Raw genomic sequence first — 24591 nt, forward strand, 5'->3', positions numbered from 1 at the left:
GTCTTCGACTGCTACTTGGAACCGTCTGTCTACGAGGAAGTTGGCCACGGTCTTGACGATTCGACGGGGAGTCGTAGAGGTGGACAATTTGTAGATCAGACCTGGGTGCCAGACACGGTCGAACGCTCCTTCCATGTCGAGAAAAACACCTACGGTTTTTTCCCCTTTATTGAAGGCTGTCGTCATATGGTGTAGTACCCTTGTGAGTTGGAGCGTGGTGGAGTGTTCGGCTCGAAAGCCGAATTGCTCGTTTCTGGGGGTCAAGTGAGGTGTGAGATGTAGTAATAACAATTTCTCGAACACCTTGGAGATGGTAGCGAGTAGCGTAATGGGGCGGTAACTCCCTGGATTCAAGACATTTTTGTGGGGCTTGGGAAGCATGATGACACGACCTAGTTTCCAAATGGAGGGGTAGTGGCCCGTGCGCAAGACTCCGTTATAGAGTCGCGTCAGAACTGCGATTGCTCGCGGAGGGAAGTGTCGCAGGGCTTCGTTGGGGATGCCATCGGGGCCTGGGGCTTTGCGTAGCTTCGTTTTCTTGACCATCCTAAGGACTTGACCCGGGGTAAAGACTATGGGGTCTTCGTCCGGGGGAATGGGACGACGGAAGTACTCGTCCAGGAGCTTCTGGATGTCTTCAGCTTGCTGAGGGTCATCAGAGGGGTTCGGTTTGAATCGCTGCTCTAAGTTATCCGCGAAGATTTCCGCTCTATCTTCCGCTCTGTACCGGGGGGTACCGTCGGAGGCGTTGAGGGGGCGAATAGGCTGAGGCTTATTGGAAACTTGCCTGCAGAGCCTGTGAATAGACGTCCAGTCGTCACTCGCCGACTCCATGGTCCGTAGCCAAGACTCGGAAGCCTCTGTTTCCAGAGCTTTCGCAATCTTTGCTGACATAGAGTTCACTCGAGTTTTGAGGGATGGGCATCTGGTTCGTTGCCAGCGTTTTCGCAGGGTTCTCTTTTCGGCTATCATCTCTAGAATGTAGAGGGGGGTAGGGCGTCTCTTGGGGGTACTAACGGTGTCAGAAGTAGCTTGTTTTAGGGCCTCTTGTGTTATTTCACAGATGTGGGAAGCTAACTGCTCTACGTCAGCCGCATTGCTGACCGGTGTCGAAGAGAGGTGCTGCTCTACATACGTGCTGAACTTAGCCCACTCAATTCGGGGTTTGGGGGGAGGGGTTGGCTTGGCAGTGTGGGACTCATCCACTGTTACGAGGACAGGCTGATGGTCGGAGTCCATGTTGTCGTTGAGCACTTCGGTGGTAACCTTTGACGCTGAAATGCCTTTGTACAGCGTGAGATCGATTACGTCCGGTAAGTAGGCGGCGGCTCCGGGGTAGTGAGTCGGTACTTCCGCGCCTCTCACCTCGTAACCCACTCTTTCAGAGTCGTCAAAGAGGCGGCGTCCATTTGGGCATATACGCGAGGAGTTCCAGGCGGTGTGTTTGCAGTTAAAGTCGCCGGCTACGATCGTTGGAAGGGACGAGTCCAGTAGGAGATGGATATCGGCCACTTTTAATTGATCGTTCGGTGGTTTATAAAGTGCGAACACACGAGTCGGAGTAGAGTCAATACATATCTCAACGCCTAGTGCGTAGATAGACTGAAGTTGCGCGCGTGGTATCGGTTGATGGATAATTTTCCTCTTGACCAAAACGGCGAGGCCTCTGTAAGCTGCGCCGTGGTCGGAGACTGCATCAAAACGATAGACATGGTAATTTGGGAACTTCAGCTGATCCGATGCTCGCAAATGCGTTTCTGAGATCAGAATGATATCGGCGTTATGCTCGGTTACCAATGATTTCAGAAGGCTGCGTCTGACTTTGTTAAGTCCGTTGGCATTCCAGTGGATGATTTTAAGGGGTTTGTCACACACTGTTGGGCAGTAGTGAGGCCATTCCTCTGAGCACTATGGGGACGATGTCCTGGTCGGCTTGGTACGCAACCAGGATCTCGACTAGAAGGTCGATGACCGGCTGGACGTTCATCCTTCCCGTCTTGGTAGCGTCCTTTGCCTGTTCGGGACGTTGGGGCTCGGGTTGCTGAGGGGGGGTGGCCTTTCTAGGGGCGGGCTTCGGTTTGCCTCCTACAGCTGTGGGGCGCGGTTTGAGGGCGGGCTGCTCTGCCTGGGGCTGGGGTTGTTCGACTGGGGGGGAGCCCTTGGCTTTCCTACCTCGTCGCCTACGGCGCTTCGGTTTATCCGTGCGCTCAGTGGGGGCATTGGCCTCTGCCATGAGGGAGGTGGGCATCGTTTCTGCGGCGGGGGTTGTTGCAGCTTTTGGGGGGCGGCTGGGGGCGGCGGTCAGGAGGACCGTACCTGCCTTCTTATTGCGCATCTCCTTGCGGAATACGGGGCAGGACACGTTGTTTGCCGTGTGCGAGCCCTTGCAGTTGGCGCAAGTTGCCGGTTCCTCTAGCGGGCGGGGGCATTCTCTAGCGAAATGCTCTTCGCCGCAGCGGACACAGGCGGGGCGGCGGTGGCAGTTGTGGGAGCTGTGCCGAAACTGCTGGCATCGGTGGCATTGGGCGGGGCCTTTTTTGCCACGCCAGGCTTCAATGGTGATCCCCGGCATGCATAGAAGTTCGCTGACTTCATAAATGGCGGGGATGGTCTCAGCATTCCGTTGGAGCTGCGCGAAAAATATGCAGCCCGGGCGGCCTTGACGCGCGCGTATGGGGCGCACGTATTCGGGCAGGAAGCCTAGGATGCGAAGTTCGTCCTCTATGTCGGACGGCTTCGTGTCGGCTGGTAGACCTCTAATGGCTACCTTTAGGCTGCGTTCTGCGGGGAGGGAGTAAGAGAACCAGGAAATACCTGCTTCCTTTTCTAGCTGCGTGAGGTACCGCTGGACTGCGCGGTACTCGTCCTCTTCGCGCGGCATAAAACGCACTCCTTTGCCGAAGGGGCGCGCGTTGGGAGCGTGGCCCATCCTCTTTTTGGGCTCCTTAAAATGGAAAGCCCAGTCGGGGAGGTGCTCCACAATGAGGGGTGGGTACCGGGGGCGGGGGGGCACCTTAGTCGGGGGGGATTGTGGCACTTTTGCGGGGGCACAAGTTGCAGAAGGCAACTGGGAAGTGTGGGGTGCCGGCGAGGCAGGAGGCGACCTACGCGAGGGGTTGGTGGCGGCGGCGGCGGCGTAACTAGTGACCGGCGACGTCACGACGACATCCATCTCCTCGAGCGACGGCATGGATAGCGCGGACGAACGAGGGGGTGTGCGCGGAGCGGGTACCGGTGGCGACGCGGGGGAAGCCTTCGAGGGCGGAGAGCGCGGGGCGGGGGTCGGGGGCATCTTCGCCCAAGCCGGGGTCGGAAGTCGCGGCGGCGATACGACGCGGGCCACCTTAAGGGTGGGTTCGTACGCGGGGCCGGTTTTCGACGGCTTAGGGACGGCGGCGGTACTCGCGGAGGATGCGGGCGCGGCGGGCACGGCGGTCGCGGAACGCGAGGCACGGCGCGGGTCGCGCTGCGGCTTCGGCGCGGTAGGGGCGTCCTCGGCGCTGAAAAATTCCTCCCCTCCAGATTGGACAGGGGAGGGAGACGGCGGGGGCTGGGAGGGGGCGCGTCCTGCTACAATCGCCCTCTGTATGAGGGACGCAGCCCCGGGGCTTTTCAGGAATTCCAGAGGGTTGTTCACCCTCTGGGGTCTCAATGGCCGCTTATGGGCCGAGGCGCGCCTAGGCGAAGCAGCGCCTGAAGTGGCCCTCGTAGGCTTCGACGGCGGCGGCATCTCAACCTCTGCGATGCGTAATCACATAGCAGAGGATGACATGCCTAGACCCCCTGGCAGGGCCAACCTCCCAAATAAAAATTTGGTGAGGGTAGTCCCGGAAACAGAGGCCCGCCGACGGCGACGAAAAAGAGGTCTCACTCACCTGGCTTGGTACGACCGAATGCGCTTATCCGGTCGCCTAGTAATAACTCGGCTAGGCAGAGCCCGGGGAACCCTTCGCTTGAAACCGCTTAGGGGCCGGGCCACAGACAGCCAAAGTATACCGACGGACGGTAAGCGCAGACAGCGCAATGGACAAAACGTTCCCCTCCGAACCCCGCACAATCCCAATAACTCGCGCACTGAGGCACGCACGGGCGCACAATAAGTCCGCACACGATTACACACTCACGCACGCACGATATTGCACTGCACTGGGTTCGCACTGTAACTACTGTGGTCCGTGTACACTACCGTCACACATCCAAAGGGAGGAAATGGTGTAGCCAGGGGCATTCGTCGTGTGTCAGGGCCGCAAAATATCAAGATTTTTTATTATATTTACTCGATTGGATCGCAAACGGTGTCAGGGTAAACGAGCGTGTGCACCAATCAGATTCACGCATTCACCGAACGAGAGGGGGGGGGGGTGTGTGTGTGTGTCAAACCCCCCCCCCCCCCTCCCCACACCTCCAACTACTAGGTACCTTGCTGCCGCCTTAGGTGTGAAATAGGAATGAATGAATATCAAACCAAATGCAAATATGTATAAATCTAATTCTATCTATAATCAATCATCGATCGAGAAAATTTAACGTAGGTACCAGATAATAATATGTCATTAATGAAATGTTAATTACATATCTATCTATATTTCCAGAAGATGTAAATGTGCCGCGCGTATCGACCTGCACCCGAGGCAACGGCGCTGCGTTCAGCGAATTCAAACCGAACGGTAAGTAGAGATAATACCTAATTACCTACACTCCTACCTAAGTGTTACTACTATGTACTTGTATTTAATTTATTTATTGATTGATTGTGATATACTTGTTTCGTATTTATTTATTTATTGTGTCTATATTGATAGTACCTAGTACCTATACCTATCGTGTATGTGTGATAATCAATCAATCAAATAAATAAATAATACGTCATGATGTATGTATGTATACCGGGCCTCGAACTCTTTGTTGTCGTATCAACAGAAACGAACATATACTATTGTTCCTCGAATCATATTGCGGCCCTGAAAAGGGCCTTTTTTCTAAAATCACCATCAGCCATGAGTGACGGCGGCGCAGTGCATCGTCCATCATCACCACCACCACCGGCCGTTGTGCGTCGGCAGCATATATGTAGCGTAACAGCGGCAAGGTACGCAACACGAAACACAACAACAACACGCACGGTGGCGGTGAGGGTGACGAAGGTGTCGTAAATGTTTACGCCTTCTTCTCGGTCTTCTTGGGCAGGAGCACCGCCTGGATGTTGGGCAGTACACCGCCCTGGGCGATTGTGACTCCGGACAGAAGTTTGTTCAACTCCTCGTCGTTGCGGATGGCCAGCTGCAGATGCCTCGGTATGATTCTGGTCTTCTTGTTGTCTCTGGCAGCGTTGCCGGCCAACTCGAGAACCTCAGCGGCCAGGTACTCCATCACGGCGGCGAGGTAAACGGGAGCGCCAGCACCGACTCGCTCGGCATAGTTGCCCTTGCGTAGGAGCCTATGAATACGACCCACGGGGAATTGGAGACCCGCACGGTTCGAGCGGGACTTTGCCTTTCCCTTGACTTTGCCACCTTTACCGCGTCCAGACATAATTGCAAATTCTTTTACAAAATAAAACGAGCGCAAACACAAGACACTAGCGCACTGTAAGTGAGCGAGAGCGAGTTTGATTTAAAAAAAAGGAACACGCGCTTATATAGTTATAAAGAGACACGCCGTGCGCGAAACGTACAATGAACGATGAGTGTAACGTTAATGGGTGGGGGGGAGAACGTCGATGATTTCATCAATGTATCATTTTGACTGTGTTGGTCCGATATTATGATGCACATACATATATATGTTTAAGGATTACATACAGTGCGCGTCTATTATTATTTGTATCTCCTTTTGGCATTCACGGCACATAGTCCGATCCTTTGAGAGGCTTGCGTGGGGATATGTTATTATTATTATTACTATGAAATGGATACAGCCAGCCGGTTACCTATTATAAATGCGTAAGAGTTTGTGAGGATGTAGGTAGGTGTATGATGTGTGTTTGTTACATACACTTAACTCATTCGCGCGATGCAAAATCGAATGGACGATTTGTTATGAGTTACATTTGATACCTAGGTGGTACACAGGCATGGGTAGAATTAGATAGAATATACCTGTAACCAACTGTCTGTTTGTCAGGTACACCTACATCGTCAAGAAACTGTGTTTATAAATAGTTCACAGAATAAATTGTTAGCCCTGAAAAGGGCTTTTTGTTAGGTGGGCCAGGCGAGCCAGCGCGTGCGCGGCGCGCGCTGCGTTTCCCTCCTTCTTTGTGCCGTTGTTGCCGTGTTGGGTGACGGTGGTTGTTTTTCGCCGCGACAATGAACAACAGTCATCAAGCAAACAAACAACATAACACAGAAGAACAGCTGCTGCTGCTGCCGAGACGACGACAGAGCGATTACTTCTTGGAGGCGGGTGTCTTTTTCGCTGCGGCCTTTTTTTGTGTGGCGGCCGCCTTCTTCGGTTTGGGCGCCTTCGGCTTCTTCGTTGGCGGTTTAGCTGTCTTTTTCGCCTTGGGCGCTGCGGCGGCCTTCGCCTTCGCCGGTGCGGCCGCTTTCTTTGCCGCGGCGGGCTTCTTCTTGGCTGCCGCTGCCTTCTTGTCTTTAGCGGCGGAGGACGCCTTGCCCTTGGACGGCGACGAGGCAGACGACGAGGCGGCGCCAGAAGAAGCTCCCTTCTTCGACTTCGATGCGGCGGAGGCCGCTGCGGTGGCTTTCTTGGACTTGGCCGCCGCAGAAGATGCAGATTTCTTCGAACCGGCGGCCGCCGGTTTCTTGGAAGACGCAGATTTCGATTCCAATTTGAACGAGCCGGAAGCTCCTTTACCCTTGGTCTGTATGAGGGCACCGGACTCGACGGCGCTCTTGAGATACTTCCTTATGAACGGCGCCAATTTCTCCGCGTCGACTTTGTATTGGGCCGCGATGTATTTCTTGATCGCTTGAAGTGACGAGCCGCTCCTCTCCTTCAACTCTTTGATGGCATTGTTCACCATCTCCGAAGTTTTGGGATGAGTAGGTTTGGCTTTAGCCTTCTTCACACCACCGGCGGCCGCGCTCGCCTTGGGCTGTTTCTTCGCCGGCGTCGCTGGCGCTGGTGCCTCGGATGCTACAGCCGTGTCTGCCATATCTCTGACTGATGATGATAATAATGATAATATAGATAAATTACAACAATACCGACCGGAGAGGCGGTGATGATCGTAAGTAACGTAAACTGAATGTGTTGTATAGTTGCAAGTTTATATCGAACATTTCGCCCGCATCGGAGTTTACCGTAACGCAAACCTATTTGCCGCGAGACGTTTTCTCATACGACATGTTCCAAGTTTTCACTACATAAGTTCAGAATAAATATTTTTTAAACAGTTTTAAGTCGGAGAGAAAAAAGAATTTCACGTTAGAATGAATATTTTTGAGTTCACCCACGACACATGGCAATCGTTGAGGTCGCCCGGCGGCCGGATCGCACCGTAGACGCGTTTATTTTGGCAGTAATATATCGCGAACAGCCCGGGTCGTGTTCAAAAGTGTTATTTCTCTATAAAAGCGGTGATAAAGGGCGTATCGCGTTTGCCCGACGAAAGCGAACATATCGAACTCCCCGAGCGGTAACGTTTCGTCATTATCCATCGATATATAGTACACATTAGAGCCTATCAAATCTAGGGTCGTAAAACAAGAGGCAGCCTAGCAGTCAGTAGCAGCAGAGCGCGGGCGACCAGCGTGTAGCTACCACCTATATAGTATTTGATGAAAAAAAAAAAGATAATATCATACCTATATATGTATTAGTTGCATACAAACACATACAACGACCGTTTCGCCAAATGCAATCGCAATAATACACCTATATAAATAAGACGCAAACTCACGGGGCGGCGATAGTGGTAGTAGAGTTGATACCTATCAATCTTGTCGCATACTTATAAATTTCTCTCTCGTTCGCGTGCCTATTGGGTTGTCTTTTAAAGTCATAGACACATCCTACAGACATATAGGTAGGTAGATAGATACGACAAGAGCATAGCCAACAACATGCGAGTCGGCCGGGTGGGTCCCAGAGAGAGACTCTCGACTGATCTAAGCTCATCGCCAATTATTTATATTTATTGCCTACTAAGTAGGTAAATATTATATTATACCTATACACAACTTGATTACATAGTGTTGTGAATATATATATATATATATACATAGGTAGGTAGGCATCAGAGAGAGGAGAGACCATATCATACCTAGGTGGTAGGTATCGACTGTTCGCATAGTCTTAGAAACGATTTTGAGATAAAAGGAATCATATGCGGCCCTGAAAAGGGCCTTTTTTATTTGTTACAGCGTTGAGTTGCTGTAAAAGTGCGAACGGATGGAAGCAGCAGCGTGCGTGTGTGTGTGTTAAGTTTGTTCGTGACACAACCTAGTGTATTAAACATATCAGTCAGTAGACTGCATAGAATAATACACTACGTTACTCACCACCACTCGCTACTACATCACATCACAAATCTCACACAGATACATGGCACAACGCGTAGAGTAATTGTGTGAGCGTAACTCATCAATCATCAGCTCTAACCGCCGAAACCGTAGAGGGTACGGCCCTGGCGCTTCAGAGCGTATACAACGTCCATAGCGGTGACGGTCTTCCTCTTCGCGTGCTCTGTGTAAGTGACCGCGTCGCGGATCACGTTCTCGAGGAACACCTTGAGCACACCACGCGTCTCCTCGTATATCAAACCGGAGATACGCTTGACACCTCCTCTGCGGGCCAAACGACGGATGGCCGGTTTGGTGATGCCCTGGATGTTATCACGAAGCACCTTCCTGTGACGCTTGGCTCCTCCCTTTCCAAGACCTTTCCCTCCCTTGCCGCGACCGGTCATTTTGTAGTAGTTTGATTGAGATTGACTTCAGCGAAAATCACGAGCTCGCACCGCAACCGATGCTTACAACAGTTACAGCCGGAATGCCTCTCGCAACCGGCTAAATTCTCGTATTTATAAGCGACCGAGCGAGCCGCGAGCGAGTGAGTGGGGAGATACCTATGCATGCGCGATATGCTTTTGGGCTTGCGTTGCGTGCGTACCTACCTACGTACGTACATACAACATACATATACTTATTATATATAATTGAAATAAATAGGTATATTTATTATCTTATTTAATTTTCAACAATTGCATTAATTATTTAATACATAAACAATCTATCCGGTGTCTACTCCTCGTCGAATGTAAACGACGTCTTTTAAATTTATTTAGAATCAATTTTATAAATTTTGACTTTTTCAGATGTTTTTCTATGTATCCAGCTCGAGTACAAGTTTTAATTTTGTTCTATGCTAATCAAATCATGACTTTTAATGGTAGTATGGTAGGCCTATGTAGTGACAGCGTGCAAAATACAAACGCGCCGTCTAATTTAAGAAGAAAAAAATTACATATGTATGTATCTATGTCAGGCAATTGAAAATTATGTACGCTACTATCTATGGATATGTACCTATATAACCAGTTATGTGAACGGTTGAAGAGACTCGCAAAGTGTGTACAGAGAAACAATTATATTATCAGAATCATGTGCGGCCCTGAAAAGGGCCTTTTTGTTCGTCCGTTGTATGGATGAACGATACGGTGGAATATTATTATTTAGTGTCTTACGCTGGTCACCGACTGCCGGCAAGACAGACGGCAGACCACGAACAAACACCATGTAAACACCACACCGCACGCACAACATACATTCACGATGAATTTGTGTATTATATTATTTGGGTGCCTAAGCGCGCTCGCCCCTGATCCTGCGCGCCAGCTGAATGTCCTTTGGCATGATGGTGACGCGTTTGGCGTGGATCGCGCACAGATTGGTGTCTTCGAAGAGGCCTACCAGGTACGCCTCGCTGGCCTCCTGAAGAGCCATAACGGCCGAACTCTGGAAACGAAGATCGGTCTTGAAATCTTGTGCGATCTCACGCACGAGACGCTGGAAGGGCAGCTTGCGGATCAGGAGCTCAGTACTCTTCTGGTAACGACGGATCTCACGGAGTGCTACAGTTCCCGGCCTGTAACGATGGGGTTTCTTGACACCGCCGGTGGCGGGGGCGCTCTTGCGAGCCGCCTTAGTGGCTAGCTGTTTCCTGGGTGCCTTACCACCGGTAGATTTACGGGCCGTTTGCTTGGTACGAGCCATTTCTAACAAAAAGCAAAACAAATGCAGAGAACGAACGACCTCACTCGATTAGCAACCGAACGCGAATGAGGCGAAAATTTCGAGAGCGTGTCTTTATATAGATCGCGCCGCTCGGACGTGCCGCGAGAGCCTGAACTGAATAGGTATGATGGGTATGGGTGAATAGTTGTTTTAAATGAAAATAATAATAATAATAATAAATAAATACATACGTATATATGCACCATAGGTATTTTAATGAAATTCTCTTTGATTTATAGTTGAAGTATAGTTTTTTTTTTCTTTCACAAAACGTATTTATCTTATATAGGTATGTAATAATAAAATAAAAATCTAACTTCTGTTTTTTTTTCCTCTTTCTCTTATTTATCGCTTAATTATTAAATAGGTATGTATACATATATACCTATTATTTTTTAATCTCTCGTAGTTAATTAACAGTATTATAGATAGTTGTATGTTTACTACCGTACTACCTAATCTGTAAAATTGACATATAGCAGTTAAATAGCAGGAATCATTATGTTATTCGTTTATAAAAGTTACGAGTAAAGCGTAGTGCATTTGGGCATATACGCGAGGAGTTCCAGGCGGTGTGTTTGCAGTTAAAGTCGCCGTGTTTGCAGTTAAAGTCGCCGGCTACGATCGTTGGAAGGGACGAGTCCAGTAGGAGGTGGATATCGGCCACTTTTAGTTGATCGTTCGGTGGTTTATAAAGTGCGAACACATGAGTCGGAGTAGAGTCAATACATATCTCAACGACGAGGAGTTGAACAAACTTCTGTCCGGAGTCACAATCGCCCAGGGCGGTGTACTGCCCAACATCCAGGCGGTGCTCCTGCCCAAGAAGACCGAGAAGAAGGCGTAAACATTTACGACACCTTCGTCACCCTCACCGCCACCGTGCGTGTTGTTGTTGTGTTTCGTGTTGCGTACCTTGCCGCTGTTACGCTACATATATGCTGCCGACGCACAACGGCCGGTGGTGGTGGTGATGATGGACGATGCACTGCGCCGCCGCCGTCACTCATGGCTGATGGTGATTTTAGAAAAAAGGCCCTTTTCAGGGCCGCAATATGATTCGAGGAACAATAGTTGATACGACAACAAAGAGTTCGAGGCCCGGTATACATACATCATGACGTATTATTTATTTATTTGATTGATTATCACACATGCACGTTAGGTATAGGTAACATAGGTTACGTATAACGATACTTTTAAATACTCACGCAAGGGAAGTCGTATTTCCTAGCGTTCCTAGCGCTTACATCAACTTATGACCTAATTAGACCTAAAACTGTATGTATAGTGTGAATTTAAACGTGTAATACTTAAATTACATTTACAAGTTACAAATTATGCAATACTAGATATGTGTGAATTGTATTGCTAATTATCCTACGAAATAAAAGGCAAAACGAATCATTCTTTATTCTTTACAACAATCATAGTGTATCAATCAACATGAACACAACTAAGTTCTTATCATCCTTGGACGTATAAAAAAAGACGGACGGAGTTTTACAACGCGGCGTTATGAAGTTTCCATAATATGTCGGTTTCCTGCGCAGACATTGTACCTACGGCACGGCCATTTGTTTATACACAGTCATACATAATAGACCATGTTATCATCTATAAATTATCGTTATCACTTATACCGCTCTATTTACACTGATCACTGATACACAGTTTATTTCATTTGTCATCAACACTGTATTCCGTTTCATTAATAAATTCTTAGTATTGATTATTAATTGTCGCATAAGTACCTACTTCTCAGTATCGAATCGATTCGAAGTGAGACACAACGAACCAATCACACTGCGGTGTGTTGTCGTCGCGTCACAATGGCGCACTGTGATTGGTTAGCTGCGTCTCACTGCGAATAGATTCGAGATCGAACCCGGGACTACTCGGTTCAGAGGCAAGCACTTTACCACTGCGCCACCGAGGTCGTCAATGTACTAGGCATTCATGTAGAGGTACTAAATAAAAGCACAAACAATAAGGTATTAGTATATAATTTATTATAAATTATATCTATTCAATTCCGAACGCCAACGCTAACAAAAAACTAACGAAATTTATGCTGGCCAAACGCTATCGAGAACGCGCAAACATTGCCTAGTTTTTATAAGAGCTTTTATTTACCGCAAGGAAAAGCTAGCAATGTACGCGACACCGCAAATCTGTCGATAGCGTGGAGCCGGCATTATGATCGCTCTGTCCCTCAGGTTAAATTTATCAGTGAAAATTATTTATGTATAATAAATAAACGATTGATTTGATTGTCCTTCTTCTTTGTCATTTCGATTATACAAGAATTAATCCAAACTTGCCTTGAAATTCTGGTTAGTTTTGAAGATTATAGTAACGGTTTATGCAATCGATTTTTTTTCCGAATAAACAATAGTACATATATGAAAAAAAACATAGGACAACGTCAATATTATCATTCTAAAAACAATATTATATACAAGTCTTAAAAAAGAATATAGACTTATTGATTAGTCGCGTTCGAAAGCCTCGGACTTTCATGTTGCGGCTCCGTTGTTCTCTATAGGTTTTGACACGCGTTGACGTATGTCGAATATTAAGTATATTATATCAAAACAACGGAGCGCAACGAAGCAATGGTGCATGAATCCTAGGCCGGACCGCGTCCGTCGCTCGGCGAGCACCTTACAAATTAATTTGTGAAGTTATAAACATTTATCGAAATATTTACAATGGGTATTAAACTTATCACTATTTAGGTTTTAAATCTATGCTTTTTACATTTGCTCCTAATTCGCCAGAACCGCTAACAATGTAAAATAAAATGAGCTAGTTCCTTATTTACATTAAATCAAAAAAGTTACGGGAATAGACATTTTTTTTATGGTTCCTAATTAAGTTTGTTTCACTTTGGTGTTGTTAGTTTTTCACAACTGTATAATTATAATAATTATTATTTATTTTTACCTGTGTCCCGATGTCTGTACCTTATTGCCAGCTCCACACTGTCGCCGAACATATGCCGACGCGAATGCGTGAACATTGCGTAGTTAGTATGAGTGCTTTTATTTACCGCAATAAAAAACCAGCAATGTATACCGAATCAGCTAAAGTTTGGCAAACTGGACAGTATAGAGCCGGTATTAAACAAATCCCGCAATTTAAATTACACCACACAATATATAATTATTAACCAATCTCACCTACCTACCTCATTATCGAACTACAACGAGCCACAGCGATTCTAGCGTTCACAATTAGTTTGGCACCTCTTACCTATAAGTTATGACTAAGACCTATCAAGTTAAACTATTTTCTATTGTATGGTAACAAAATTATTAGGTACTTACATTTTTAGAGTTGATACAAAACCTAGTAATTATTTTCTGCTATACTAATGTATTCTTACAAGAAATATGTTTTTTCTACAAAAACATATAGGTACTTAAATAAACAGCATGTTAGCTAAAGAAAACCGATTACAATAGTACCTATATCTACATTGGTCATTATGAAGGTCATAACCTAGGTTCGCCTCAGAAAAGGATAGTTGTCTGCATTTATATAAAAATGTATAAAAATTAATTCACTCAATGATACACGATAATCAATTGATGTAACTTGAACTGAATTGTATAGTAACACAAGCTTTTGCCCGCGGCTTCGCTCGCGTAAATTTCTCACGGGAACAATTATTTTTCCGGGATGAAAGGTAACCTATGTCCTTCTCTACACTGAAAACTAATAAATATATGCAAAATTTCTAGAAGATTGGTTAAGCAGATAAAGCGTGAAGAGGTAAAACAAACAAACATACTTTCGCATTTACAACATTCGTTAGGATTAGGTCACACATACACATACATACTTACAAAATCAAAGCTTATTTTACGAAAATTTTCAGTTCAAATTTTGATGCTGATCAAATTCGTTTGATCTTCAACCCCTAGTGTTACATCATTCAAACAATTTTTAATTTAAAAATGAAATAGGGTCAGGGAGCGTTATATTGCTGATATCGCACAGTGATATACATAAGATCTTTATTTATATCTGACACACATATAACTCAACTCATCCCAATCCCGTATCCAATTTTAATACGGAGAAAAAAACTGTTCCCAAGGAAATTTCACGCGGACGAAGCCGCTTCCCAGCTAGTAACTAATAAAAAAATTAAAACTGTATTACATTATTTTAACATTATTAGCTGCACATTACTGTCGAACACAGGTGCCAACGTGAATGCGTGAACATTGCGTAATTTGTATGAAAGCTTTAATTTATCGCAATGAAAAACCAGCAATGTACCTACGCAGAATCCGCCCAAGTTCCGTGAACTGTTTCGCGATAATGTTATATACATTCTCGCGAAACAGTTCATAACATTATGCCGGCATAACATAACGTGCAAAGCGTGTGTTACTTGAAAGGAAAGAAAAAATAGGTAGATACTTTATTTGTCGAAAAAAAATTACAATTTTTACATTTTGCTTATTAACTAATAAGATCTATGCTGAAAAGGATCCCAGCTCAGCTTTGTGCAATGACTGGTAGCCACCACGCTGGTTTTCAGCTGGCATCTAAAAACAAAAAAGCGTTAAAAAAGGCTTTTAATATTTATTATGTCAATTTACTGTGATTTTACAATCGTCCGCCTGACGTCGACCCGCCTTGGGGATTGTTGCCTATCAGCTGTCTACGCAGTGTGTCTCCTAGGTTCTGTCTTAGAATATGACCACTCCATACCCTCCCGTGGATGTCGTAAGAGGCGACTAAGGGAATCTCAAATAGGCAGCGAAGGCATTCCCAAAAAAGTTTGACGTCACGCGAGCGGCCATTTGTAAAATCATAGCCAAATTTATTGGCATTTATTTTACGCTAACCCTGACTGTTTTGAGGCTTTGCGGCGTAACAACTCCGAATGGAACCAGGAATATAATTCGTCCTCCTAATTTTTAATATATGTATAAGACCTATATTTGTTAATTGACGTCCTTGGAGAAAAGGCTGCGGTGAAGTTTGTTGCGCCGCTTCTTCTTCACCTGCACTTTGGAAGCCGGCAGTAGTAAGTCTACTGTCTGTTTAAGTAATTTTTGACGTCAATAAGTGATGTATATCATCATAAATTGAATAAAGAATTTTGAATTTGAATTTGAATTTGAATATGCGAATATGAGAGAGAGTGAACATTATCAGGGACCTCTAGCTGCGAAAATATGGTCTTCAAATTTGTTTACAGAACAAACAACATTATACCTACATGTTTCATTGATTCCATATTCCAAGGTGAATAGAATCGATGTAATGTTCACATAATATCGTCTTCCCGCTCCGGCCGATGTCGTTGCAGCACTGCGAGGCGCTTCTGAGTCACTTCTTGGTGATGCTTCCGCCATTTGATGCGCCGGTTTTGGAACCACACTTTTACCTAAACACAAAAGTAAGTTAAGCGAAGATTTTATCTATATACATGAAACATATAATACATCTGTAAGTGGGTTATGTTTGTACATAGGAGATATTAAAGAAAAATAATTACGGGGTGTCTTTATGGGACTAATAAAAGCCCAATTAATTTATTTTAGAATTTTTGTCTGTCTGTATATTTTTCGCGCATCAAACAAAAACTACTGAATGGAATTTGATGTGATTTCGACACCTGTATAAGGGATAGTCTAACTTAAAATCTGGTATAGGTTTTGTCGCGATACGTTGCTTAGAACCAGAAATATGGACAATAAAAACTCTTTAGCGGACGGACGTAATTAGTCAAACACTATTGCAAGCATGTTCGGATTGTTCATGTTGTTGTGATGTTTGATTGCATGTTAATATAAGTTTAACTGTGTGTCTGCTATATCGTAATCGTCTAGGCATTAACTATAATATACAATCTAATACTGGGATCCAGCATAATATATTGTTTTTTTCTATAACCTTATATATTTTTTTAAAATTAAGAAATTATATTAGACGTCACATTCCGTATTTGACATGGCATCAAGCCTGTTAGTTGCATAGCCTCTTTCGCGCAGCTGCCCCTCCTTGCCCGTACTTCGCTACGCCCGTGGCGCGCATTGTACCCACCTGTGCCTCAGTAAGCTGGAGCGCATGCGCCAAGTAAAGACGCTCTGGCCCCACCATGTACTGCTGCCGCTCAAACTCTGCCTCGAGCCTCTCCAGCTGTTCAGGAGTGAAGATCGTTCTTATTCTCTTACTTGTACCTGAGCTGGAACATATCACGGGTTAATTGTAAGTTTTCATCTAACATTTTTGAAGTGAAAACTTGTATGACGGCGTTGTGCACTACTTGTGATGGGTAAAAATTTTAAACTCGCGTCAGGACACGTGACCTGTGGGCGTAGTGCGGGTTTGCATTTCACTTTTCACCATCGAATCGATTCGAAGTGAGACGCAGCGAACCAATCACATTGCAATGTGATTGGTTTCAAACCAGCACTATTATCTGATCGAAAATTCGTAACACGTCAAAAATGCAAGTTAATATTCAAGTTTTCACTTCTGCCAGCACTCCCGCAGTGCAACCGCTTTTTTTTGTTATTTATCGTGGGCATGTGTCGTCACATGCTACAACACTACCAAATAGGTTAATTGTGCGATCCACCTGATGACGCGCGGTCACCGCAGCCTATGATAGTAACGCGGACTTTAATAATAATAATAATAATCTTATAGACCCAATAATTGATTCCCTACCAAAGCTACTAATACTGAATACTTACTGATGCCCTATTTCTGTTACCAGTATCAAATGACGAAATTTTATCTGCCATCAAAACATTAAATAACAAAAATACTGTAGGTTATGATGGCATCTCAAAATATATAATAAAACAATGCGGCAAGGAACTAATGAGCATTCCGTGCCACCTCATTAATCAGTCTCTAAATGAAGGCGTGTTCCCTGACAAGTTAAAATATTCCATACTAAAACCCATGTATAAAAAAGGCGACGAAAAGAACATAAACAACTACAGTTGCGACGAAAAGAACATAAAGAACATAAAATCAAAAATTTACGAAAAAATTGTATATACTCGTATAATACGATTTTTAAACAAATTTAATATTATAAAAAAGGAACAAAATGGGTTTCAAAAAAATTAATCAACGACACTAGCTGCATTTAGACTTGTACAAAATATAGCCGAAAACATAGATAAAAAGAAACGTCTGTCTCAACAATTTTTGTCGATATGAGCAGGGCTTTTGATTTCGTTGACCACTCTGTATTGCTCAATAAACGTGAGCGATATGGATTGCGAGGCAAAGTTCGAGAGTGGATCGACAGTTATTTAAAAGATAAGATTATTATAATAAGTTATTTAAAGATAATCAGTGTGATATAGAAATATCAAAATTGACAAGATATCAAACACTCGTTCCACACCATTCTACTAATAAACATAATAGCTACGGTGTGCCACAAAGGAGTGTATTAGGGCCTCTCCTTTTTCTCTTATATATAAATGACATACCAGCTATAACTAGACATCCATGCACATTATTCGCAGATTATATATCAGTGGTCGTATGTAGCGATCGTAACAATGATAATCACGATAACATATTAACTGAAACCATTGACATATTCATACAATGTTTAAAGAACAATCTGACGGTAAACACTACGAAAATAAAAATTGTACAATTCTCACACTATAATACCCCTATACGTAAACTTGACATACATTGTCATGAACAATAATAAAATAGAAGATGTTGACGAAATAATTTTTTTAGGCATAACATTAGATAATAACTGCACATATTAACAATCTGTGCAAAAAGATCAATAAATTCGTTTATGCTATACGTAAAGTACGCGAAGTCGCAGGTGTCAAGACGGCTCTCACTGCCTATCATGGTTACGTTGGTTCGCTCCTACGATACGGAGTCCTGCTATGGGGCAACTCAACATTATTAAATCAATTTTTTATCGCACAAAAGAAATGCGTTCGTGCTATAAGTAAGGCGTATCCATTGGATTCATGTAGACCCTTGTTTAAAACATTAAATATACTAACGCTTACATCTTTATACATATTAGAAGCAGGAATATTTGCAAAAAGACACCCAATAGTGTTTAGGAAAGCTAATGAGATGAGAAGGTATTTATCTAGAGATCCAACTAAACTGTATTATCCCATTACCCACTCAACATTATATCAAAAAAATTGTTATGTTACGGTTATAAAAATATTCAACAAGATTCCAAAATTCATACGCGAATGGCGATTAAATCATTTTAAAAGACAATTAAATAAATGGCTTCTTGATAAATGTTTTTACACAAAGATTTTTTGGATTGCAATGACATTAATTAACATACATGTAGATTGTAAGTGACACTTTATCTTAATTTAATCTGATGTCATTTTATAATTTTTTAAATATGCTATTATTAACATTAGCATGCTGTTGACAACGGCTGAATAGGCTTGTTCTAAACCATTGTGTGGATATTGTATCACCTATCCTATTTAAGCAAATAAAAATGATTTGATTTGATTTACGAGTAATCCTGTGCGCTCGTCGCTATAGGCGGCCTTTGTTAGTAGTCAGGGAGCGAAATATATAATACTTGTGTTCTCAAATATTAAATATGTTTTTAAATATAAGAATTTGTGTGAAATACATGTGAATTTTATTAAGTTAAATAAAGATTAAACTTTATATACATATATCTATTAGCTATTGCTCACAACTTCGTATGTGAGTAAAATCAGTTTCCCGTGGGAATTTCAGGATATCCCTTCTTAGTGCTTCCCTACACTGTCCTAGGAACCTACACACCAAATTTCAGCTTTCTACGCCCAGTAGTGTCGGCTGTGCGTTGTCTGTCAGTCAGTCAGTCAGTCAATAACTCACTCAGAAACGCAAGTTTTATATACCTACTAGATGTTGCCCAAGGCTTCGCTTGCGTGAGAATTTTGAGATAATATATATAGCCTATAGCAATCTTGGATAATGTACCTTTCTAATGGTGAAAAAATTTTTGAAATCGGTTCGGTAGTTTCTGAGTTTACCCTCCTCAAACATACAAACTCACAAACGCTTATCTCTATATAATAATAGTATAGATATATAGATAGATTTTATCAAGAGCATATACATTTTAAAAATTTTCTGACCTTTCATCTACCCTTAAAATAATGTCCCTTAAATATTACCTATTTTTTTTACTACATGATGTGGAGTGATGCAATCTGGTGCCTTTCATAGCTGTCGTCTGCGGCCTCAACTCGGAGCGAACGTTGTCTGAGAACAAACAGACAAATATGTTTACATTTTAGTCAGAGATATTAAAAAAAATGTGTAAACGTAGTAAAAGTCCACTAGAATAGTTTTAAAAGGATCACCTGGGTTTTTTTAAATACTACCCTTTGGCAGGTATCACCACAACCCATTCAACGCTTGCAACTAGGCTTGCCAACTCAAAAAAAAGGCATTTCCGGGATTTCCCAGCTTGACATCCGGGACTTTGGTATATTGCGGGACACGACCAACACATACAAAATGTTAGCAAAGAGCTATTTATATATTTTTTAATCATATACTTAATAGAAAAAAAAACAGTACAAATGTACCTATGTGTATAGCAGCAGAAAAATCGAATACAGAACGCTCAAGCGAAATACGTAATGTGTAGATGATTATTAATATTAATAATTAATAAAAAATAACATATAATAATATTAATGATCACTGATTTCCGGAACAAAAGGTGTCCCGCAACGGGTCATGGCGGGACGGCCTCAAAATTGACCCACAAGCGGGACGTCCCGGAAAATCCGGGACAGTCGGCAAGCCTACTTACAACACCAGGGTTGTCAACTATAGTAGTTTTCACAGACCACCACTTGCTTCCGGTGAAGGAAAACATCGTGAGGAAACCTAACCACCAAACCAAACCCACTGGTGGACAGTTTAGTGCACTAGTGTATATGCGACTACCTGCCACTAGATGGCGGTAAGGAGTCGTAAATTAAAGTCATGTCAGATGCCTTGCCTGACACCAGTGCTAGCAATAACACACTCGATATGAAGATGACGAGTATTTCGATCAAAAGTCACTGAATAACAAAGATCACAAGATAAACCTTTTCGAGCGCCTTGGTTTGACCCCCGTCAGACACAGGCGCTCGAAAAGACTGATCTGGATGTTAAGATTTTGACGAAATGTCATTTTTAACACAAGCTTTTATTGTTGTCAGAGAGATCCATGGAACTAGCAGGTACTTATTAAATACATGGAGCGACATCATTGCATACATACAATGAACGACAAAACATTATATGTCCGTCCAGGTAAACCGTTGAGGAGTTTCCACGTCTGCAGCCGTTTCTAGGTGCACCATCAAGTAGTGCTTGTCATAATAATGCATTGTCATCCAAACTAAATTTGTGTACAAAATTTCAGCTCAATCGGTTGAAGATATCTGCTTCAAAATTGAGTTGCAAGATTCAATTTAGGGACATGCAAGTTAAATAAAAGCTTGTAACAAATGCTAAGATAAGTAAAGTAAGCTAAATGGTAAGATTTTGCAACTTTGCTGTTTATAACCAGTGGAAGTAATAGAAATAAGCTGACAATATTAATAGAATATTAATAAGAGTCAAGCTCCGTTGAGACGACACACGGAATTATACAATTTATATATATATGTTTATTTTTCTGTTGGTTATAAGTATTTTCAAAAAAATTGTAAGTACCTAATATGTGAATAAAATAGTAACTTACTATATACTACGACGACAACAAATTAAGTTAAAACCAAAACGAAAGTTTAGTTCATATACAAAATATAAACAGCTCTTATAAATAGGTAATTTTAAATTATTACTAGGTGGTTGGCTTTGTTCGAGTAAACACAATAAATTATACACCTAACTAAACCTACAGGAATCACGATATCTATTGGTGAAAACCGCATGAAAATCCGTACAGTAGTTTTTGGGTTTGTCGCGAGCAGAGAGACGCGGCAGAGGGCTTTGTTTTTTGGACTTTGAACTGGGAATTTCGGGATAAAAAGTATCTCATGTGTTATTCCAAGTTATATTCTACCCGTGTACCAAATTTTGTAATAATCCATCCAGTAGATTTCGCGTGATATAGTAACAAACATAGGTATATCCTCACAAACTTTCGCATTTCTAATATTAGCAGGATAAGTATTTAAAGATATATAAGGAAGGATTTAAATCTCTTCGGATGTAAAGTCATTACTATTGTTGTATTAGTTATTTGGATTAATGGATTATTAATTTAAGATACAGAAGTCTTATGGGATGTATTATGTATATAGCCGTATGTACGCGGCCAGATATATAGCACATGCTGCGAGTTTGTTAAGTCAGTTTAATAACTGCCATACAGAAGTTCACTGGAAGGCGGCCAAACGAATTTTACGATATCTAAAGGGCACGATGGACTATTGTACAGTGTATGAAAATACCACGTTTTTTATCACAGGCTTTGTTGATGCAGATTGGGCATCAAGTCAGTTGGATCGCCGTTCTTATACGGGTTACATATTTAAAATAGGTAATGCGGCGGTTTCATGGGAAAGCCGCAAACAGAAAACTGTGGCACTATCAACCACAGAAGCTGAGTATATGGCATTGTGTGAAGGAGCCAAAGAAGCAACATTTCTTAGAAATTTCTTGTATGAGTGCTTAGGAAAATATTGTTCAATTACACTGTATAACGATAATCAATCCGCTCAAAAGTTAAGTAAAATACATCACAGTAGAAGCAAGCACATTGACATAAGGCATCATTTTGTACGACAAATTGTTTATGATAAAATTTTGAATTTAGAATACATGTCTACAGAAAATATGCCAGCTGATGTACTAACGAAGTCTTTAAGTAAAGATATATAAATAATATATATATAAATATATATATATATATTAGGACAAACCACACAGATTGTGCTAGCCCCAAAGTAAGTTCGAAACTTGTGTTATGGGATGCTAACTCAACGGTACTATATTTTATAACAAATACATATATAGATAAACATCCAAGACCCGGGCCAATCAGAAAAAGATCGTTTTCCATCATGACCCGACCGGGTATCGAACCCGGGACCTCTCGGTTCAGTGGCAAGAACTTTACCACTGCGCCACCGAGGTCGTCAAAGATAAGCATTTTAGTTGCATTACTAATATTGGCTTGAAAACTGTTTAATATTGTGTTTATGTTGAATTGTTTGGCTTAAGGGCGGGTGTTGTATTAGTTATAATCCACACAATTAAAAAAAAATAAACTTTGTCTCTGTCCTCTTACAACACTGCCTAGTTCTGAATTGCGTTCTTTTACTTTTTCAATAATCAATCCTGGTTTCTTTTGCCCTAAATCCTTCAACTATGATCAACCGTCGCTAAGTTACCTTGGATGTGTTTGATATAATCTTATACACAAGTATTACATAGGTTAAACCAATATTTCTACAAGATCAAAGCTGCTGGACACTAACACCACCATCACATTATTATTATTTATTTAGCGATAGCGGATGCCAAAAATAAAAATAAGAAATATTTTAATAGGTAGGTAGGTTACGCAACATTAGATAAAGAATTTTATTAGAAACTATTATTAGTTAAAAAGAAAATTAGCATATTTCAGCGAAATTTTCAGGAAAAGAGATTTCTGAGAACAAAAATTCTTCCGAAAGCAAAAAACAAATATTACCTAGTAAAGTATTTACTTTTGGGCTAAAATTTACGGCGCTGGCAACACACATCGCTCCTTGGTTTTGTGTGACTTTTGGACACACTTCGCTCCGTACTAATGTTGTTCAACGATATATTTTGGAGTTTTTCTTAATCTAAAGAATTACCTACCTTGTCTTATGGCAGTGGGTACACCAACTAAATGTCTGCAGAAACCGTCATTAAGCCTCTGCATCTCATGGCCAGCGTACAAATAATTCCTAAGCTGCCGCTGGCTCTGTAGCCTCTCCTGCACGCTGAGGTTCATCACATCTTCTTCAGCATTCGCCAAGCCCAAAATGGCGGCGATTGTAAAAGATTTCCCCGTCAAATTCGTCGATTTCCCGGCTAAATCCACACCGAATTGGCTCGATTCGCCGTTGTCCAGCGAGGGTGACGACGACCTGTCGGTGAACCCGCTGTTGTCGCCGAAAGTGTAGACATTGTCGGCGAATTCAACTCGCCCGTCGCAATTGTACTTTTCTTCGCCGTCGGCCTTCACGGACACTGACACATCCTGGCTGTACGAGCCCGCTAACAAATCGGTAATGTTTGCCTGGCAAATTGCGCCTTCTCTGTGATCCATCATCATCAGATTTAATTGGCTTTATAACTGATTGTCCTCGAAATTTTCATTTTAAATGTCACTGCCTATGTGGTCATTTAATAAGATATCTAAGCACATTATTTAAGTTATATTGATTGTGTTATTTTAAACGAATTGACAACACAGACACTTAATTAAAAGTTGCAATTTTGATATAGAAATAACGGCAAGCCGCGTCGGGCAATCGGTTATGCGCGAGAAAAATGACATAGCCGAAAGCAGCCAATTGAGGGAGCGTGATTTCAGATTTGAGAGGGTGAAAGAGGGTGCCAGAGGGTGTGGGAGGGATGGGTGTGGGTGGTGATTGGCTGCGTTGGCGCATGCGTGGAGTGGGCGGGGCCATCTAGGGGGTGTGGTTCCACAGTGATTTGCGGTCTACAAGGCCTTTGATTGTTACAGTGCGGGATTCAGGCTGGTATATTTTAATTTAATTTTACAAATTACATTATGATAGTTAAATCTTTTTTTGAGTGAAATTCAGAACGAGATGTAACATTCTAGAACTCTCTCTGTCACTCTTCAGCAGCTTTTCTTCCGCGTCGAGCAAGCAAGGCCTAGGGGCAAAGGGGCAAGTAAAAAAATCACAATACCTATTAGTGCAAAACCCTACAATAATTCGTCCGGTAGTTTTTGAGTTTATTGCGTTGCTACAGACGGACACGACAGGGGGACTTCTTTTTATTACATAGGTACTAGCGGCTACTCCCGACTTCCTTCGGTTAAATAGTAGGTGTGTTGTGAAAACCGTACAAAAATCCGTCCGGTAAGTTTTTGAGGTTATCGCGTTTATACAGACAGCAGTTCAGGCGACAACTTCATAATATTGTAAGGATATAAATTGATTTATATCTTAAAGATCAAAAATGTAACTGAATGGTAACAGAAGTGAGTCCTTCGTCGTTTCGTCCTATGAAATTACGTCCCAATCGCAATGGGCCGAAACGCACACAAAAAATTGCAAAAAAATGTTATACGATTAAATTAATTTATCATAACTTTGTGTTGGCAAGCAAATGTAAATTTAGAAAAAAGATGACTGGGTAGTCGTCTTTT

At 42.7% G+C, this 24591-nt stretch overlaps 5 protein-coding genes across 5 annotated transcripts; all 5 read right to left on the reverse strand.

The window, feature by feature from the left end:
• Positions 1 to 4770: 4770 nt before the first annotated feature.
• On the reverse strand, positions 4771 to 5579 carry LOC128682453 (histone H2A). The gene has a single exon (XM_053767137.2). It carries the CDS (start codon positions 5530 to 5532, stop codon positions 5158 to 5160), a length of 375 nt encoding a protein of 124 aa, XP_053623112.1. The 5' UTR covers positions 5533 to 5579; the 3' UTR covers positions 4771 to 5157.
• An 809-nt stretch (positions 5580 to 6388) lies between these two features.
• On the reverse strand, positions 6389 to 7332 carry LOC128682451 (histone H1B-like). The gene has a single exon (XM_053767134.2). The coding sequence runs from the start codon at positions 7115 to 7117 to the stop codon at positions 6389 to 6391; it is 729 nt and encodes a 242-aa protein (XP_053623109.1). The 5' UTR covers positions 7118 to 7332.
• Positions 7333 to 8196: 864 nt separating this feature from the next.
• Positions 8197 to 8892, reverse strand: LOC128682457 (histone H4). Its single transcript, XM_053767141.2, has one exon. It carries the CDS (start codon positions 8870 to 8872, stop codon positions 8561 to 8563), a length of 312 nt encoding a protein of 103 aa, XP_053623116.1. The 5' UTR covers positions 8873 to 8892; the 3' UTR covers positions 8197 to 8560.
• A 300-nt stretch (positions 8893 to 9192) lies between these two features.
• LOC128682452 (histone H3) lies at positions 9193 to 10204 on the reverse strand. Its single transcript, XM_053767136.1, has one exon. It carries the CDS (start codon positions 10176 to 10178, stop codon positions 9768 to 9770), a length of 411 nt encoding a protein of 136 aa, XP_053623111.1. The 5' UTR covers positions 10179 to 10204; the 3' UTR covers positions 9193 to 9767.
• Positions 10205 to 14554: 4350 nt separating this feature from the next.
• Positions 14555 to 23754, reverse strand: LOC128682540 (uncharacterized protein). The gene is made up of 5 exons (XM_053767293.1): positions 23064 to 23754; positions 19379 to 19466; positions 16272 to 16413; positions 15445 to 15612; positions 14555 to 14764 (listed from the first exon to the last, which is right to left on the reverse strand). Exons 1-4 carry the CDS (start codon positions 23521 to 23523, stop codon positions 15493 to 15495), a joined length of 810 nt encoding a protein of 269 aa, XP_053623268.1. The 5' UTR covers positions 23524 to 23754; the 3' UTR covers positions 14555 to 14764; positions 15445 to 15492.
• Between the last annotated feature and the right edge of the window lie 837 nt (positions 23755 to 24591).

The sequence above is a fragment of the Plodia interpunctella genome, chromosome 30 (genome assembly GCF_027563975.2).
Source record: "Plodia interpunctella isolate USDA-ARS_2022_Savannah chromosome 30, ilPloInte3.2, whole genome shotgun sequence".
Lineage (NCBI taxonomy): Eukaryota > Metazoa > Arthropoda > Insecta > Lepidoptera > Pyralidae > Plodia > Plodia interpunctella.